General features: G+C 35.5%; 1 protein-coding gene across 2 annotated transcripts in view; it reads left to right on the top strand.

Moving 5' to 3' along the window:
• LOC138692007 (zinc finger protein 235-like) overlaps positions 1-6,880 on the top strand; it is a 14,814-nt gene extending 7,934 nt beyond the window's left edge. The window contains exons 4-6 of one of the 2 annotated variants that reach the window (XM_069814768.1): positions 519-686; positions 2,109-2,191; positions 5,631-6,880. In XM_069814768.1, the coding sequence (XP_069670869.1) occupies positions 519-563 (45 nt within the window). In that variant the 3' untranslated portion in view covers positions 564-686; positions 2,109-2,191; positions 5,631-6,880. The remainder of the gene's footprint in view (positions 1-518; positions 687-2,108; positions 2,192-5,630) is intronic. The other variant, XM_069814767.1, reaches the window with a different exon arrangement.
• The last annotated feature ends 7,859 nt before the right edge of the window (positions 6,881-14,739 follow it).

Genomic DNA, 14,739 nt, shown 5'->3' with positions numbered 1-14,739 from the left:
CTGACATAATTAGGAACATTAAATCCAGACGCTTGAGATGGGCAGGGCATGTAGCACGTATGGGTGAATCCAGAAATGCATATAGAGTGTTAGTTGGGAGGCCTGCGGGAAAAAGACCGTTGGGGAGGCCGAGACGTAGGTGGGAAGATAATATTAAAATGGATTTGAGGGAGGTGGGATATGGTGGTAGAGACTGGATTGATCTTGCTCATAATAGGGACCGCTGGCGGGCTTATGTGAGGGCGGCAGTGAACCTCCGAGTTCCTTAAAAGCCAGTAAGTAAGTATTATTATTATTATTATTATTATCTTCATAAGAAATGTGGGTGTATCCCGTTATAGTCAATCTGTGAAAATATGCCACAATGTGAATCAACTCTATATTCAGACTGTTTTTTTTTTATAATATTTTGAACTTATACCTGTAAAATCGGCATTTACACCTTTTCCAACAGAATTTGATCTCCCATAACTTTCTATATCTGCCACGAACCCTATCTTTCAATTATTGTTTTACAGGACTTCACAATAACGACAAATTCCAGTATGCATACCAAGTTATGAGTCTTCTCAATCCGCAGCAACAATCTGTATTACAAATTAATTTGTAAGTGTGGTGGAAAAATCTTTATTTTCTGTTACCTTATGTCAAAAGAAGACGTCGTGTTAGATAGCCTGCCTTTTGAGGTAATAAATCTTGCAATAGCGAAGACATTAATGTTTCAATGTATAACCTTTTTACTGTTTATTTACTTCAGTTTTTCTTGCAAAATCTGGTTATGTATTTTGCAGGGCATTTAAATATGATATGCACTGTATTTTCATGGTTCAAACTTGATTCCAATGTGTTACGATACAAGCAAATAGTCTGAATTTAAGGAATTAGACCCGTAACACACTTGCAGAGTTTTCGCCAGCGAGAAATGTGTTGCGAGAAAATTAAAAAATTGATAACATGGATTCAAATGGACGTCCACACACTGGCAGAGATTCTCCTTCGAGGCAAAAACCTCGCGCGAGTTTCTCGCTGGAATCTGTAGCTCGGCGAATTTTCTTGACACATTTGTCAAAGATGTTTGACATTTATACTCTTTATGACGATTGAATGTAGAAAAAGATATCACAGGTGGTGATGAATTGTATTGTTTTTATTTGAAAATGAGGAAGATGGCTGATAATTGCAGTCAGAAACTTATCGAACTTGTAGGATGTCACCCATAGGCCTATTTATATGATACACGGGATGAAAACTATAAAAACACGAAACTTAAAGAAGAAATCTGGAGACAAATATCAGATTATCTGAAAATAAATAGGGCTATATTTTATTTTGATGAGATTTAATAGATTGATTAAACATTTGAAATAATGTATCTATATGTCTTAACAGTTTACATAATTTTATTGAGAACATAGCAAAGAATCCTCTATCATATCATGAATGGGAAAAAACTGTGGTCCATTCAACCTGAAATAACGCCTAAACGTATCATCATTCAAATCGAAACCAGTGTCCAAAACTCGCCCTTATTTTCGTAAGATACAATGTGATTTTCAGATATTTCTGGCTTTAATTTTAGGCCTACTTCTTCTTTTCATTAACAAAATATGTTGATGTAACTCCATTTCCTCAACATCTGAACACTAAGAATTTAACATACCGTTCGTACGTAATTTGTAAAGTACGACAATATTCTTACAGGTTATATATTTAAGTACGACAATATACGTAAATACATAACCTATAATATTTCCCCCAACGAATGATTACTATAATCAGAAAAATGCTTTCTGCATGAAGGCAGTGCATAGATGATCATAGCGAGGTGTGATCTGTGATAACGAGAACTCGCCAAGTGTGTGGAGGAAGGCTCTTCGCCTCTTTCTCGCAACACATTTCTCGCTGGCGAAAACTCTTCAAGTGTGTTACGGGCCTAAGAGTATGAAAGGCGTAAATCAGTGTGGTTTCGGGGAACCATTTGGATTTTAGAACCTCAATGAAAAGATAGATTGGATTCACTATGTTTGAATACTCAGGTGTGTGATATAGTAAACCAATGACCCATATGCTCAGTTAAAGCTCTCTTCAATATTTACTCACTTTTCCAGGAAGATTTGTTGGATGTGGACAGAGTTCAGCAGGAACAGATAGTGGAAGTATCTTCAGAAGAGGATGAAGTGTTGTCTGAGAGGTGAGTGTACTGTGCAGGTTTTGCTTCCTCCATTCTTTCAGAACTTCATTTAATGAAACATATGGAGTACATTATTTATATTTATGTGGTTATTTTAATTAACAGTTCAATATATTTTGTACTGAAAAAATGTAAGAATGACTAAGGCCCAGTACTATAAATACGATTAATCTAAAGTTAAGTTAAACCTAACCGAGTTTAACTTAATGCACCATATTATATAATCTCGGTTAAGTTAAACTATAGTGGAATACGATTGGTGTTACTACTAGGAAAGGAAATAACGCAATCACTGCTCTTTTATTGTAGTATTGCTATTACAATGACCGATGGTCATGAAGAATCTTCATTAAGAAACATGTTCGTTCTACGATAACAGAGAAACTACCATAAGAAATCTGTAGAGGACCAATATCGCGAACGTTAGTATGCTTGTCAGACTTAACCTCAAATAGCCCAGGTTCTTAGTGGTGGCTACCCAAGGCTTCTAAACTCCTCACAGGTTGCATTGGTATCGAGCTTGTTGGCGAAGGATTGACGGGGAAAGGAGAGCGATTCTGACGTCACAAGATAGCTGAGTGCGCCAAAGCTCAAATGCTTCAAAGCAGTATCTCGTGTTTTTTTTCTTGTTTATGTTGTTTTGAATGCATTATGCCAGGTCAAAGATGTGCTGTTGCGGTATGCAACAATTCTAACGATAAAAATAAAGCGTTGTATTTCTTTACCATTCCTAAAGATTTAGAAATTAGAAAAAAAAATGGGTAATTGCGTGCAAAAAACAGGATAAATTCAATCTTGATACAAGCAGAGTATGCTGTGATCATTTTAAAGATGCCGATTTTGTGCCTGATTTTCGAGCAGCATGAATGAAAATAAAGCCGAAACGACCGAGAATATCAAAGCCTACAAGTAAGTTCAAATAAATTACATAGGCCTATATAAATAGCCTATGTTAATACCAGCTTTGTATAATTAGATTAGATTCATCTATGTTAACCTACAAATTATATTCTTTCTTTTATAATCATGCTGCTTATACTAACAGTTGCATACCAAAGGGGTGGAGGGTTAACAATTGATACCTGTGATGTTTTATTTCACTATAATTCTCATTATATCGATTTTGTATGAACGATTCATGATATTTGTCATTATGGCATAATCAGTGGGTTAATCATAATAGCTTCCAGTGACAATTCATTGTTGAGTTATAATTATTATTGTAAATGAACCTGTTGTTGACATTTCATTACCGATACATGCCCCGTTTTCCAAACTTTAGAATGAGATGTTAAAATCATTCAATGTTAGAATTTTATAAACATACATTTAAGATAAAAAGACCGCCATCTTGGCCCTCTTTAAATTTTAGTATATTATTCTTTCTTTTGAAGCTTTAACCATGCCATCACCAGCATGGCTAAGTAGTTTCAGTAATACTGAAAAATTCTACGACTTTCATGGCAAGAACACGATTAAAAAGGGGCGGAATATTATAAAAAGAACCAAAGAATATGTGGCAATGTTCGTACATAACGTTCCACGTAAAACTTTATTGTTGATTGTACGGTCAAAACTAGGTTCTTTATACGACTCTAGTTTGTGAACACTAGACTGGAAACTAGCAAACGAAAACAGACGGCAGACACTGAGACCAGAAGAATTGTTAAGAAATACAGAAAAATAATACAGTGGCAAGTGTAAGTACAGTTTTTATATACACGGTATGAACACTTCAATCGTATTTATTTCATTCCATGATACGTACAAACTTGGTTTATATTCCTTGTAATGTTTTTATTTGAGACGATTATGTTTATAATGCACGCTTATGAATTTGAAAATAAAGGACCAATCAGCATGGACTCTTCGCGCGTCATCAGCCAACTAGCTATTTGATTGGCTAATGAATAACGAGATAACCTATTGAGAGTATAGAAGCCTAGGTGGCTACCAACGTTATACTCCAAAACACATTGTAACCAGACTAAACTATGCATGATCATCCATGACTGATCTATATTCACAATCAGCTGACTAATGAATTATGCTCATAATATTAGTTTGCGTATTTTATAAGTTGTGTAGAATGCTTATGATAATGTAGTCAGTCAATTAATAAAATTATTTTTATGAGTTCGGTAACACGATTAATGCATAGATTTATGAATACCTTCGATATATTGTATCATTTTCAGTATTCCTACTATCAGATGAAAAAAAAAAGCGCAGTGTAAGATGTAATTGACGCAGAGGTTCAACAGCATGTTTTCATAAATAAAAAGGAAATTGTTTACCTTTTCAAATGTCTTCAAATTCAAATGCCTGTTTTTATACTTTCTCATTTTTTTGTTGCATGTTGTATTCGAGTTTCATTTTTTTGTAGCAAAGTCAGGGAATATAAAGCCTAATTTGAAGGTTAGAACTGTTAATTCTGAATTTGGAATTGTCTACTTCGAAAGTCTGAATCTGTGTTAAAACTCACGTTCATTTATATTTCAAATTGGTCGCATTTTACTTCGAAAAATTCTTGGCCGCCGTGGTCGTACATTAATATTGATCACTTCCACATCGTCACTCATACATTCTCGGAAAACATCTGTCATGTCCATGTGTATAGCGGAAGCCGCCATCTTGCACTGTTGAGCCTTGAACTACAGTTTAAACAGCAAAAGACTCCCGATGAAGTTTAACTCAAGTTAACCTAAGATTAACTGGTAGTTAAGCAGAAATAACTGATTTTATTATACACACCACCTCTACGATCATGACTTTCATAAAATTTATATCTTACATATCAGAATGCGTTGTTTCGGATATAGTATTACACTTGAAAGCACGTAAATACTCACAATAAATAATATTTTAGCAGAAAAATTCGCTCCGGCTCCGGGGATCGAACCCGGGTTCTACGAACCAAGCGCTCTGAACACTGAGCTACGCCGAATTCATTCCACAGCACAGGATCGAACCTTCCTCCGATGTTTCCGTTTGTGGCCTGACTCCAAGTTAGGCATATATATATATATATATATATATATATATATATATATATATTGACGTGTATCCAATGTCAATTATATCTATAATACTCACAATACTTGCTAACTTTCACGCACGAGAAAACACAAACTGGAGAAATCAAGAACAAACTTCAATGAGCGACTATGAAGATGAAATACAAATTTTATTTAGTTACCAAAATCATGATAACAGTATAGAAATTAATATGTTTAATGTAACAATTCACAATTATAATATAATTGCCATACAAGAAACTAGGGCTGGTACAATCTATCCTATGTCATTATTCGTTTGTGAATGTGATTAGGTATGTCTTTATGGGTGTGTTTGTGCGCGCGCTTGTAATCATGATATGTTCTGATCTCAACACGTTTATTATAGTGACGACAGATAGATATATATATTTTCATTTCAGCATTGTGGATGATATTCAGAAGAATGTGTCAAAAGAATGTGCCGCCACTGATCGTGAAGAAGACGAATTCACAGAGTGTGGTAGCAACGTAAGCGGTAATTCCTTCAAGTGTAAATTTTGTAGCAAGAGTTTTACAACACCGCAGTCTTTGAGACTTCATTCTCATGTACACACAACGAAAAAGTCATTCAAATGCGATGTGTGTGGGAAGTGTTTCAGAAAATCATTTGATTTAAAAACACATACACGCACACACACGAAAGAAACTCCATTCAAATGCGAACTTTGTGGAAAGTGTTTCACACAATTGAGTCATTTAAGGCGACATGTATACATTCACACTGGCGAAAGAGAATACAAATGTGATGTGTGTGGAAAATGTTTTACATCCTCTGGATATTTAAACAGACATAGTCGAACTCACTCAAGCGAAAAGCCATTTAAATGCAAGATTTGCGGGAAGTGTTTCAAACTTTCTAGGAGTTTTAACGTACATAAAAGCATTCACACAGGAGAAAAGCCATACAAATGCCAGGTGTGTGGGAAGTTTTTCTCTCACTTGGGAAAATTGAAGCAACATGGCCGCATTCACACACGCGGAAGGCCATATAAATGCGACGCGTGTGGAAAGTGTTTCTCAACTTTGGCATTCTTAATCGCACATGCACGCATTCACACAGGCGAAAAGCCATTCAAATGCGACGTTTGTGGAAGGTGTTTCACACAAGTAGCACAATTAAACAAACATGCACTTATTCACACATGCGAAATACTTCGCAAATGCGAGGTATGTGGTTTGTGGTTTTCACATTCAACTGATTTAGAGAAACATGCACAGATACACATTGGCGAAAAGCCATTTAAATGTGAGACGTGTGGAATGTGTTTTCCGTTAATGAGATACTTAAAAACACATTCACACATACACAATCGCAATAGACCATTGCGAGGTGGGGTTCGTAGGTAGTGTTAGTCAATTTACACAGCCTTGAGGCGTTTATGTGCACATACGGAACGCCATCAAGTCAAGGTTAATGCTCGCCTGCATTTGAGCCGTTCAGAGCAGAAGTGGTGTAAGTCGAAATTGGGTAATGAGGTTTAATGTAAAAATTATGTAAAATACAGCGCAAAGTAGCAATTAACATGCCCTTCGTGCTATCCACTGATTACCAATAGTTATATAAATTCAATATGATGATAGTGGGACATGTTTGAAGTCATTGTGCTTGGAAATACAACGATATGTTCAAATGTGACACATTAACCGAAAATAAACGTGTAGCAATTGCTTAATTTTTTTTATTTAATTCAAATATGGAAGTTTCATTAGGCATCATTTATATCTGATACCGTAGTTTCACCTATCATCCACATTTTTCTTTGTATATTCAGTACTATTCATCCAGATTAAGTGAAATTTTTGCTTCGGACTCTTGTAAGTGTATATTAAATAAATATAGACATATATGTTTGAAATTATTTAATTACAAGTGTTAAAAAATAATAAGCATTGGTACATAGTTGTGTTCCGAGTTGCCCAACTATGACCCACTCATATATTCATGCTTGAAAGCATGAATGGACTGTAGCTGGAGCTGTAATTATTCGTAAATCAATACATTGAGTTTCTTATTTAAGAGTAGGAACATAATCTAGCACAGAAATATTAAAAATAAATGAAAAGTATATGGATTCTGTTTATTAGTACACATTGCATAAGCACACAATACACAAGTGAAATCTGAAAGTCATTTTCCTGCAATAATGAACAACTACACTCACCGGCAAAAAAATTCCGGGCCACCAGAAGTTTCTCAATTTTTTTATAGGGTGAGAATCAGAAAACCCATTATGAAAAGAAGAAAACATTGCTTCCCGGAAAAAAAGCTCTTTTTTTATTATCACTTGCGCTATTATTTTTAACGCCAAACAATAAATATAATTAAAAGTTGTAAAAACTTACAAATTGTATCAATTTTCTTCCAAATGTTAACTGATTTTGTGGCCACCCAGTTGTTGCTAATAGCGGGTATTGCCTCCCCTTGACTGTATGACTGTTACAATTTATCGATTCAACCCTTCGATCAGATTCTGGATGTCAGTCTGGTCGATACTATTCCATTCTTTACTTAGAACATATCGGAGCTGCTGTAAGTTGCTGTGAGGAGTTAGATGACTTCTAACTCGCATCCCTAGCAAACCCACACATGTTCAATAAGGTTTATATCAGGACTTCTTGCTGGCCATGCCATCCTATTCAATCCAACGTCGTGAAGGAACTCATCCACGATTCTTGTAGCATGAGGGCATGCATTGTCATGCATTAACAGGAACTTTTCACCAATAAGTGGGGCATATGGTACCACATGTTAAATTAGACCTTCGATGTACCTATCTTGGAGCAATCAAAGCACCTCCATTAATGAAAACAAGTTCTGTGTGAGCTTCATACGAAATGCCACCCCATACCATTACTGATCCACTTTGGAAGCTGACACGTGAACTGAACGTACATGAAGAAAAAAGTTCTCCTTCTCTTCTCCACACTCTTTCACGTCCATCTGTAAACTAAATCTCGATTCATCTGTGAAGAGCACTCGTCGCCACTCCCCCAGGTTCCAATTAGCATGACTGAGCAAAACGTAATCGTTCAACATGATGTTGCTGGAGCAATTCTGGGCCTTTAGCTGGTCTTCTCGAATTCAGCCCACATTCATCCAGACGTCTTCTTACAGTTCTCTCACTCACATTAACTTGTCTTATTTTCTGGAAGGCTTTTCTGGTCTCAATAGCTGTGGAATGGCGATCTCTTACTGTGTTTAGGACAATAAAAAATGGTCGTCACGAGCCGTAGTTACTCGTTTTCTCCCTGAACCGGGTCTTCTGGAATAATTTCCTGTCTCTCTAAAGCGATGGGACACTCGTACGGTAGATCGAGGAACCCCAAGAACTGCAGCCACATAACATTGACTATTCCCACCTTCTATCAATGCAACCACTTTTGCTGAATCGGTAGGACTTACTGACATTTGTATACAATGAAGTACTCCAATACTGCCTCAGAAGAGCTTATCAGTCTGTAGACTTCTTCAGCTTAGCTTGAGATGAGTCCGAGAAGTTTAGAGACAATATTGCAAGAAGAACGAATCTTCTATTCAGATCATTGTTGGCTATTACTTATTCAATATTACATTGTTAAGTATCACAAATCGAATAACTAAATGAACCTCAGCACATCTACGATTATTTAAAAAATCGTACAATTTTTTTTTTTTTTTAATTTTAAAGAAAATATAGTTGGCCCGTTTTTTTTTTTTTTTTTTTTTTTTTTGCCGGTGAGTGTGTATTAAAGAACAAAAGTACGGTATCAAAATAAAGTAACACATTCTTAGCAAAATATTATGCAAATAAATTCACTGATAATGTTTATTTACCATATGAGAACTAAATTCAGTAGGCTTTTTTCGATCATTTGAATCTCCACTTCTCTTGTAATTCTGAAACTGAAAATAGATCTCTCTTTTTCTAGACGCATTTGGGGTCTTCAATTTCTTTTATTATGTTTTTCTTTCTATAGAATAAAATGTCTTCCATTTCTCGCCACCTCAGTAATTGCCGCTTCTTACTATACATGAAACAACAGCTCTATTGTTCTTCATTTCCAAAAGTTTCCCTGGCCACAATTCCTCCTCATAAATAACTAGCATATAACTATGGGCCTTTAGCATTAATTTCTTTTCCACATCTGACTCACTGTCTGTTAATATGGAGAGAACACCGGAAGCATCATAATCTGTATCCATTTCATTTTCATTGTTCTCATAGTCACTCACAGGGACGGTTGTTTTCCTTCAACCCTGAAGTTTTCGTTTTACCTGACCATCATTCGTGCTAGTACCATCGATGCTGGAACAGCCTGTTTCTTTATTTACTGGACTATAATGTTAAATGGTGTTTTAGAATATACTGAGATACCGTATTTGTAGAAGTAAATAATCACATCACATTTTGTTGAAACAAATACTTCAAACTGAAATACAACTATGGTCCACAAAAAATTGTGGTACATAGGTGAGGACTGACTTCTGGCCTTGAGATTAAACATTATCACGCAGAGTCCTTAACCTCTGCCAGTCTAATTATTACGTGAAAGTAAACACTATATAGCCAGGTTTAATTGTACAAACAATCAGATATCTGTAACTTACCAGTTCTACAGAGGAGAGCTTAATAAAACAGACACTCACAAACTGAATGATTTCGTGTCTTCACACATTCAATATATTGATGCACACTGACCTTGTTAAGCATCCATATCATTGCCAAGTGTAATGGTAGATAGAAGCATCTATGGGGAACATAATTCCATCACAGTGGCGCCTCAAATGGCAAACACCGAACTCTTGGGGGACTAAGTAGTACATTGGACCATAGTTGAGTGCTTGGACCATAGTTATGGGAAATGAAGGTAGCATTTGAATAAACTAATATTATTGGTGGAATGTTATATTAACGTCAACATTCATGGGCTCGTTCTTTCATTTATTCATAATTTCATTGCTAATATGGTTGAACTACCTAAATAGACAATATTATTCATGAAGGGAATATTGGAAATCAATATGTACTATTCAAGGTAGATTAAGCTACTACAGTACAATATGGGATCACGTGTTCACAAAATTGACTGCATATCAGCTTAGTCTTTGTTACATTATTAACCGTGACCATGGATTTCTCCAGATTTATTGAACAGCAATTAAAAAATACAGCGAATGCGAAAGGAAGTAGTTATCCTACAAGTAAAACGTAGGATATAGTTTTGGATATGACATAACCTGAGAAAGGAGAGTGGTAGCAGCTGGCATTGCAATCCGCAAGGGAGTCGTCACAGAGGCAGACCTCGAAAGACTTGGAGAAGAGTAGATGAAGACATGCAAGAGGTTAGGATATGCCGGGCACATCTAAACTTACTGGTTAAAAACGTAAAAGGTGGAGATTTGCTACAATGGGAGGTACGGATTTAATTGAATGAATTTGTAAATAAATTTAGATTTGCTCTTTAATTTGTAGAATACCTATTATTATAATTATAATAAAATAAGTGTTTTGCATTCTAAATTCTGAAGAGTATTTCATGTGATGGAGCAAGTGTGCTAGATTTAACTCTATTTTTTTTTTTACGTCTGTTGCAAGCTTTATGGCTAACGCGACAGCGCATCTGTGGAGCAGTGATATCGTACATTCACGGCAGCATTGATTCTTTGCGTTGCGAAGAGTTCTGGCAGAACCAGGAAAGTTTACAATTTGGTTATTAGTTCCAATGTTTCGTAATACTACAATTGAGGTAAGTTGCAAATTTTGCCTTTAACGTATATAAGTCAACATAAACTTGACACTCTAATTTAACCGTCTTTCTGTTTTATTACATTTCTTTCAGTGATATTACTTCTGTTTCGTGGCACGTTTTAGTTTTTGGAACTGTGATTTCGAGGAATATCACTTCTATAACTTTTGTTGACGTTGTACAAAATTTTGTCCAATATTCTTTTGAGAAGATTAACTCCATATGTAGATGAAATTATTGGGGATCATTAGTGTGGTTTCAGGCGTAATAGATCGACTATTGACCAGATATTTTGTATTCGACATATAACGGAGAAAAAATGGGAGTATAAGGGTACAGTGCATGACTTATTCATAAATTTCAAAAAGTCATCTGACTCGGTTGAGAGAGGTGTTTTATATGATGTTCTCATTGAATTTGGTATTCCCAAGAAAATAGTTCGATTAATTAAAATGTGTCTTAGTGGATCTTACAGCACAGTTCGTATAGGCCAGTTTCTGTCGGATGCGTTTCCAATTTACTGTGGGCTAAAGCAAGGAGATGCACTATCACCTTTACTTTTTAACTTTGCTCTAGAGTACGCCATTAGGAAAGTCCAGGATAACAGAGAGGGTTTGGAATTCAACGGGTTACATCAGCTGCTTGTCTATGCGGATGACGTGAATATGTTAGAAGAAAATCCACAAACGATTAGGCAAAACACGGGAATTTTACTGGAAGCAAGTAAAGAGATAGGTTTGGAAGTAAATCCCGAAAAGACTAAGTATATGATTATGACTCGTGAAGGGAATATTGTACAAAATGGAAATAAAAAATTAGGAAATTTATCTTTTCAAGAGGTGAAGTTCAAATATCTTTGAGCAACAGTAACAAATATAAATGATACTCGGAAGGAAATTAAACACAGAATAAATATGGGAAATGCCTGTTATTATTCGGTTGAGAAGCTTTTATCATCCAGTCTGCTGTGAAAAAATGTGGAAGTTAGAATTTATAAAACAGTTCTATTACCGGTTGTTCTTTATGGTTGTGAAACTAGGACTCTCACTTTGAGAGAGGAACATAGGTTAAGGGTGTTTGAGAATAAGGTCCTTAGGAAAATATTTGGGGCTAACAAGGATGAAGTTACACGAGAATGGAGAAAGCTACACAACACAGAACTGCACGCATTGTATTCTTCACCTGACATAATTAGGAACATTAAATCCAGACGTTTGAATTGGGTAGGGCATGTAGCACGTATGGGCGAATCCAGAATTGCATACAGAGTGTTAGTTGGGAGGTCGGAGGGAAAAAGACCTTTGGGGAGGCCGAAACGTAGATGGGAAGATAATATTAAAATAGATTTGAGGGTGGTGGGATATGATGATAGAGACTGGATTGATCTTGCTCAGGATAGGGACCGATGGCGGGTTCCTTAAAAGCCAGTAAGTAAGTAATATTAAAGCAGGGGAAATAGAACTAGATATCCATCCTACCCGATTATCACCATGTTTATTTCCCTTATCTGTGGTGCCTTATTTGTGTCATGACATTCCAATATGTCATCTCACATTTGACTAAACAGCGATTTCAGCGGATGTTTGAAGTGATTTTCTACATTGATTTCGTCTCTTCTTTCTTTTCGGAAAGTTGCAACTTCAAAGTAGCGGGAAAATTGCAATAAACAGAACGTAGAAACTCCACCCCCACTCCTTCCACTTTTCCCCTACTAGCTCATCAGACACTCTACGTGATAGGTGAGTGTTGTGTGGAATGCACATTTCATGTGGGTGGGGTTAACTTCCCCTACTGGCGTTCGCTATATTGCGATTTATCTCAAGTAGCTATAATATATATATGTAGCATATAAAGCTGCATATTTTTTCCTTTGTAAGAAGAAGCATAATACGGGAAGTTAACAATGGTAAAAGTATATTACAGTAGGTTAGCGTGTATTTTGAAAACAAAAAGAATTGTCGTATAGTGTATTCCTTAGACCAAAAATTCAATACAAACGGAATAGATTACAGCTTCACTGATAATATAGAAATTACAGTGCTATTGTTAGAGTTGTTTCTTGTTATCAAGTATGATTATGTTATTGACGTATGTATCAGTAATCCAGAAGTCCTTGTGGTGATGTTAGAAGTGAAAATCGTTGAATTTGCAAGGGATTTGTGGATACTAGAGCAGACTGAGGGATTGTATGTATTCGCTATATTGATATGCATGGTAATTATCGTTAAGTACTGGGTTTGGTTCTTTTATGAAATGTTTTAAAACTTTTTTATTGGTATTTCTAGTGTGAGTGACCGCAAAGTATAAACACAATCTAGCAAGACATCTAGGTTGGACACAGGACAAAATTTGGAAAATTGGTACTGTCCTGCCAAAATCGGAATATATACTTTCCATGGTGTAGAGAAACTTTTTTTTTTAACTAATGGCGCATATTGACTCTTCGTCATTCACCCATATGACACCAGTTGTGTAGACCAATTTACCGACATAATCATTGTCCATGGTGTGCCATACCATGCAAGTCTTTGCTACGACCACGATGAAATGATGATGATGATGATGATGTTGATGATGATGATGATTATTATTATTTTATTATTATTATTATTATTATTATTATTATTATTATTATTATTATTATTATTATTATTTGTTGGAATGTTGCAGGGGAACTTGATATGGTGAATCTTTCGCAGTAATTGTACCAAATATGTCCGATATACTAGTGTAGCAGATTTTATTGGTTTCAAACTGGTTTAGAAATTTGAAATATAGGCCTAGTATTTAGAATGTAACGTATTTATTTAATCAGGTAGAGATAAGGCCATCTGCCTTCTGTTTTCCTCTTTCAGAAGATTACAACTAGAATCCCCTGCATACAATTAAAATGAAAATATTAATTGTATTTGAATGGATACCATCCCATTGTGGAATCCTAGGAAACGAGAATGCGGATGCTTTAGCAAAGAAGGGCAGCACTGCTACTTACAGACCTGTTACAAAATCTACTTATTACTCTGTGAAAAGATTAATTAAATCTACATATTTAGACTTCAACAAACAAAATTTGATAACAGAATCTCAAGGCAAAAAATGGAATTCTTTGCATCATAATCCACAGTTAATTCCCGAGTTACCACGCAAATCGTCAGTAGCTGCATTTAGATTGGCAACATGCCACGAATGTTTCGTCAAGCACCTGCATAGAATTGGAATATATCAGTTCCCTAACTGCCTATTGTGCAACTCATATCAAGAAATGGATTCGGAAAACCGAGAAATCTGTGCTTCAGTGGCTGATTATGGCAATATCTTTGAAAAATATTTGAGTCCAAGAGGTCAAATGACATTATTGTCAAACGCCTGGCATTAGAAGACAACAACAATATAAACTAAGTGTTAAAGCATTACGTAATTAATGAAGGCTAGACAATTTACTCAGGAACAATTGAGTTATTTGAAAGAAATAAATTACGACATTACTGTGTAAACAATTTAAATTATGGTATCGTTATACCTGTTTATTGTGAAATCGTTGTTTATATAATTAATATTACATTATGCAACGAGCCTATAATGATAGTAATTAAGACGTGAGTATGTTTGTTTATGAAACGAGCGCAAGCGAGTTTCATAATTTTCATACGAGCGTCTTAATTACCATTATGGGCAAGGTTCATACGACTTTTTATGCTCGACCATAATTCTAACTTGAAATTATTCTGAAGTATTCATTTTATTTGTATCTGACTGAAGATC

Source organism: Periplaneta americana, chromosome 16 (assembly GCF_040183065.1).
Source record: "Periplaneta americana isolate PAMFEO1 chromosome 16, P.americana_PAMFEO1_priV1, whole genome shotgun sequence".
NCBI classification, from domain to species: Eukaryota; Metazoa; Arthropoda; class Insecta; order Blattodea; family Blattidae; genus Periplaneta; species Periplaneta americana.
This window is presented reverse-complemented; position numbering and strand designations above follow the sequence as displayed.